Below are 6,000 nucleotides of genomic sequence, written 5' to 3'. Positions count from 1 at the left end.
TAGCGGGGGTAGAGGGAGCTGAGTTGGAGCGCAGAAGGGACCAACCAAAATCTTGGCGACAATCTGCGATTTGGACAGAAAACTACTGCTGGTTTATCAGTTTCTCTGGTTTCTCAATGGCAAAGAAGTATTCACTTAATACATGTAATTAACACTCTCAGTCACGCATCTTTCTAGTTCGATTCTTTCTTTTCGAGTGATCAAGAAAGAGAGAATATATAGACAGGTCTAGTTTTCTGTCAGTCTCTTATTGAGGGCCTTACTGAATTCGAGTTGAATTTGAGCTGAATTATTTTCGGAAAATTTCCTTAACGCTAATATTAGGTTGCTTGTTATTTATTCTGTTTATTACGAATCGGTTAAAACCGTGCATAGAAATGTCAATACTGGAATAAACCTGTTGAAGTTGTTGATCTTCGGTAGGTTTGGACAAAAGTCGTCATTATCGAGTTGAATCATATAAAGAAATAAGATTAAAATCACAATAATATTACAGTGTTGAATATTCGTATAAGGAACGGATCATTAGAAAAGTGATGGTGTCGGGGTTAGGGAGTACGGAGAAACCCAGAGAAAATGAGAGCAAGGGATAATGGCAGGAAAAAATTCTTGCAAAGAGGAACCCAAAGAAAATAAATTCATGGAGAAGAAGGGTTGCATTTTGGTATCAAACCAGTTAATTATAACTCAGCCAAGGTGCGATAAATTTTCCAGTGTTCTGTCTGGATCCCATTTATATAAAGCCAGAGTGTTTGTTTTGAGTCTCATACTTTTGTCAACTCTTCTATCTCAACTAATCACAACTCGTACATTTTGATTATTTCTCAAATTTAAATAGGTCAGTCTTCTTTTTGGACTGACATTTTGGAGCGGAGGGCACTACCGACCCGAGGGGCTGTCCGACAGCCGGAAATACGTCTGCGTTCGCAGACTACGAATCCGCCCGATTTACCGCAAAAATCCACAATCCATGCGCTTTTTAAGGCCAACTTCGTCGATCCGAAAACCTATTCACCCCCCTCATTAACCCTTTGAACCAAATTTGGGAGGGCAAACTACAAAGAGCTTAACAACTTTCCCGGCTTGAGCTGTCTTCTTAGACTTCTCCACATCAGGTGGCTAGATAAAATTCTAGACACGGAGGTCCTGTAACGGACCAGCATCCTGTGCACACAACCTCTTACAGAAAGCACAGGCGAAATGGGCTGGCCATGTTGTCTGAATGCCAGACAGCCGACTGCTCGAACGGCTGCTGTATGGAGAACTGTGTCAGAGCTAGCGTTTAGTTGCAAAGAATCCCTCAAAGGCCTTGGCGCAGGCATCAACGTCAACGCTTTGGAGTGCTTTCTCTGGACCGTCCCACCAAGCGAGGGAAAATCATCGCATAGAGGCCCAGAGCAAATGCGCCACGCGCAGGCGAATATGGTAGAAAGCAGATTTAAAAAAATTCGTGCAAAGGGTTGCAGTTGGAAAAAAAAAAATCTTGCACAGTCAAAAGGCCAAAAAAAAAAAGAAAAAAAATCATGCCAGGTTTTCTGATAGTCTGTCCGTAAAAGGGTTTATTCGGTAAAAAAAAAACCTGTTACTTTTCCCCGTCAGTGCATTTTTTTTTCTCGTGGTCAGCCGTGAGTCGTGATTTGAATAGGCCTTGGCGGATTGTGCTAGCGTAATTTTTGGCATAATTGGAGCAAAAAAGCAGACATTTTTAAACGAGCACTGCCACGGCATAATTAGCAAATTTTAGCACTTTTTGGAGCATAAATTCATAAAATTTAGTAAATATGGTGTATTTTCTACAGAAATAAATTAAATTTAGGTAGTATGTTCCTGCAATGCGTGTCGTTGAAGGCATTTTAAAAACGGTTCAGAGATGCGAGCATTTGGACAGCTGATGGCCGAGCCTAGACAAACTGCCATAAAACACAAATACATTTACAACAACAGTTTATTTGAAAAACATCATAATTTGGTGTCGTTATTTCGCATTCGGGGGCCTCTATGTGCAGAATCTACGTCCTTTTGTGAGCATAATTTCGGAAATCAGGAGCATAATTTGGGAATTCTGGCATAATTTTGGCATAATTTGGCAAAATTTCGATCATTGCTAGTAGCATAATATGCCACTTTTAGGAGCACAATCGGCCAAGGCCTAGATTTGAACCACTTTGGTCCACTTCGTTCACTTCCTCCACTTCCTCCTCATCCTCTCCCTTCCTTCTCCCTTCCCCGCTCCACACCCTTTCTCACCTGGTTATGATTGGCTCATTTGAGAAGCCAAAGATCTTGAGGTATTTAGGGAGTTGTTTGGGGCTGTCTCGAAAGAGAAAGTACTTCTACACAGTTACATCGAAAGGAGTCGGTTCTTTTCTGTTATTGCAGTCCAAGGTAAGAAGTTTAATGTACAGATGCTCAATTAACGCGAATTGTTTTCAGCCAGCTTTTAGTTTAAGCTTGTTTACGCCTGGTGCGTGTAAATGAGCAATTTAGGCTGAATTTTTGTAGTGAGATCAAGTTCGGCTTGAATTCCTTGAAACAGAAACTTTGAAGTGAAGTTTGTCACCTTATTTATGGCATAAAAGCAGTGAAACAGCGAGCGGTACTTATAAAGCACAAGTGGAAGTTAAGTTAACTAGAAGGTAGCTTGTTAAAGTTGAAGCTGTAAAGATTTTGAACGGAGTTGGACGAATTAACGCAGAGCGATCGCTCCATGGAACTGAGCTGACGATAAGCTATGACGTTTGTTTTGAAAATGTCCTCAAAATTCAATTATTGTATTCAATAACAGCTTCTTGCAGGCTGTGTTAATATTAATACTGATATTCTTGCTAATTTTATATTGTTTAACCAAAATATGACAGCTAATGAACTCAAATTGCTTAGCCTAATTGTTATGTGATTTCTATCAGATTCCTCCCGTATGTAAAATTACTGGAAGCTTCGTGAATTGATTGTAATTTTTGTTTTCATGTGTTTTCAGATACTTATCAGAAGTAAGAAAGCATCCAAACCATCGTAAGTATCACTGTATACAAATGGCGAAAATGTCAGCAGAGGAGCTGAGGAAGAAGATTTATACAGATGAGGATGGAGAAAGCTGTTTACATCTGAGTGGTAAATGGTTGTCAAAAGTTCCTGAAGCCTTGTCTGACCTGACTGAATTGGAGGGACTTTTCTTGTCAGATAATTATCTGAAAGAATTACCAACAAGTATTAACAAGCTGAAAAATCTTAAATGGCTGATATTAGACGGGAACCAGTTGAGAGAACTTCCTCACAGTATTGGTGAGTTGAGTAACCTGACCTGGCTTAATGTGAGTCACAACCAGTTGTCTGTTCTACCTTCAAACATTAAACATCTCAAGAATCTCCGGGGACTGTTCTTGAGTGGTAACCAGTTGACTACATTGCCTGATGAGATTGGTGAACTGAAGGAGCTGGAAGGGCTGTATGTGAGTAACAACAAGCTGACAGTTTTATCATCACACATAAAACATCTCAGTAAACTCCGGGGACTGTTCTTGAGTGATAACCAGTTGACTACATTGCCTGATGAGATTGGTGAACTGAAGGAGCTGGGATGGCTGGATGTGAGTAACAACAAGCTGACAGTTTTATCATCACACATAAAACATCTCAGTAAACTCTGGACACTGAACTTGAGTAATAACCAGTTGACTACATTGCCTGATGAGATTGGTGAACTGAAGGAGCTGTTATTCCTGTATGTGGCTGGTAATCCTCTAACATTGGAAGAAAGGAGAAAGGTTGTGAAGCTACCGAATAAGATGAAGTTTCACACAGATGTTACAGGTAAAGATATGAAATGCTCATTATTTGTATTTTATTTTATGTCTTGTGAATGAAGTAAATATTGGAGCATGTAGTTTAACTTAGAAATTACATAATTACAAATGTGCTGCTGACCTTTCAGTGTATCTTTTTGAAGAAGTATATTTAATATATCTGTGAAGCTTATTTAGATTGTTATTGTGGAAAGTTTAACTTCAACTGCATGATACAGGCATCCTTGTTACTGTTCATGAGTAGTGAAACATTTTTAAAATAATTGTCAAGGAGTGTAGTATACTTATTTCGAAGTTTTGTTTCACACTGACTCTATGTGAACGTTAAAACAACGTTTATAGCTTCTTATACAAAGATGTTTCGACCGTTTGTCCATTTAGGAGTGTAGTGAATGAAATAAATATTGGAACATGTAGTTTAACTTAGAAATTACAAATGTGCTGCTGGCCATTTAGTGTATCCTTTAGGCTGAGAAGAATTATATTAAATAATAGCTAATTTAAGATTGTTTTTGTTGAAAGTTTAATTTTAACTGCATGATTTATATAGGCATCATCGTTTCTGTTCGTGAGTTTTAAAACATTTGTTAAAATTTTGTCAAGGAGTGTGAAAATTTCTTGGTGTTGTGGAAATTAAATTTGGTAATTGTACTACCCAAATACTTCTTTCTCCAATATTGCTTGGTTATCAGTATTTGATTCAATAGTTTTGAGTGAAATTGAAGGCAAACCCTAACCAAAAGAGCATCTTATATTAATAATTTCACTATGAACTGTACAGAATGTAAAAAAAAAATTAAATTGGCAGAGAAGGGAAATACTTTTACTGATTTCATAGTTTCTTTGTGTTTTTAAAATTTGAACTTTTAACTTGGAAATGCAGCTCATTTATGAGTGCAGTTTTTACACAAAAAAATTAATGTTTATATCACATGCACAAAATGGTTAAAAATATCTTTACAAGGTGTGAAATTCCCTTCCTCTTTATTAGCACAAAAGTTTTAATTTTTTACCATATTCATGTTAGTATAGGTAATCATACGGTTTGGAGTTCAATTTGGAATAATTTGCACGAGTGAGTTTTTCAAAAAGCTGAAATTGCACAAGCCGCTTCGGAGAGTGCAATTTTAGCTTTTTGACAAACTCACGACTGTCAATTAATTCCAAATTGAATGAGAAAAACCGTATGATTACTTATTAATAACATAAACATGAAAAAATTCGTGTGAAGGAAGTGCCGGTAGATCTTTCTTGAAGGCATTTTTTCTCATTCGAGAAAACTGTTTTCAAAGTTTCCGGACGAAATATTCGTCATCATTTTATGTGATATCATCGGCTTAGAAAATCTCCTACTTCCTTTCAGCCAATCACAATCCAGAATTACGATGTGTAATTTGCACTGATGTTACACTTTTTGCACTGGTGTTACACTTGAACTGCACTGCTCTCAGCCAATCAGAATTGAGTAATTTTTTCATGTATATTATTATACAGGTTACATTTATCTTTCATGTATGAAGCTTTATATAAGAATTATAAACTACACTTTAATTATAATCTTATTAATTGACAATTAAAGAATATTTTTCTTGAATTTTTATATTAGATCATGTATTTGAACAAAAAGCAGAAGGACGAAGAGCACGACTGGCTTATGAAAAGGCTCTAAGAGATGGCTTTGTGAATGTTTACCGCGGCCGCATATTACTAATTGGTCAGGATCGTGCTGGTAAAACCAGTCTAAAGAAGAGTCTCTTAGGCCTGCCATTTGACCCCAAACAACAGAGTACTGAGGGAATTGAAGTACAGGCTTCAACATGTGAAATAGAAGTTGAACAAGTTAAGAACTGGCATTCCACCCATGAGAACAAAGCAGGATTGCTAGAGTGTTCTAAAGATATATCAAGGATAGTGGTTGAGAAACTGTGTGAAGGAAAAGAATTTAGGGCTGAAAGAAATGATCCCAGAAGGCATAAGGTTTGAATAAAGTTAAATGTTTAGAGGTACAATGTGTAGTTCCAGAAAATATCCATCCCCCCCCCCCCCCCCCCACGGAAGGGATTGGAAATTCCAGAGGGTCGTGGGGGTCAAAGGCGCAGGAATTTCTGGAGGGAGGAGGGGGTTGTCTTAATGAATTTTTTTTCCAGACTGGTCTCAATTTTCATACAGTTGTACGTAAAGTTTCGTTTGCATTTTG

The 6,000-nt window shown here is 37.6% G+C and overlaps 1 protein-coding gene across 4 annotated transcripts in view; it reads left to right on the top strand.

The window, feature by feature from the left end:
* Nucleotides 1–2,243: 2,243 nt before the first annotated feature.
* The window catches only part of LOC149105773 (uncharacterized), a 58,273-nt gene continuing 54,516 nt past the window's right edge, over nt 2,244–6,000 (top strand). For 3 of the 4 annotated variants that reach the window (XM_089271255.1, XM_089271253.1, XM_089271254.1), the window contains exons 1-3: nt 2,244–2,385; nt 2,978–3,810; nt 5,410–5,780. In XM_089271255.1, the coding sequence (XP_089127381.1) occupies nt 3,033–3,810; nt 5,410–5,780 (1,149 nt within the window). In that variant the 5' untranslated portion in view covers nt 2,244–2,385; nt 2,978–3,032. The remainder of the gene's footprint in view (nt 2,386–2,977; nt 3,811–5,409; nt 5,781–6,000) is intronic. The other variant, XM_089271257.1, reaches the window with a different exon arrangement.

The sequence above is a fragment of the Orbicella faveolata genome, unplaced genomic scaffold (assembly GCF_042242905.1).
Source record: "Orbicella faveolata isolate gen_17 unplaced genomic scaffold, um_ofav_v1 contig_34, whole genome shotgun sequence".
Taxonomy (NCBI): Eukaryota; Metazoa; Cnidaria; class Anthozoa; order Scleractinia; family Merulinidae; genus Orbicella; species Orbicella faveolata.
The sequence above is the reverse complement of the archived record's forward strand: the minus strand, read 5'-3'. Positions and strand labels throughout refer to the sequence as shown.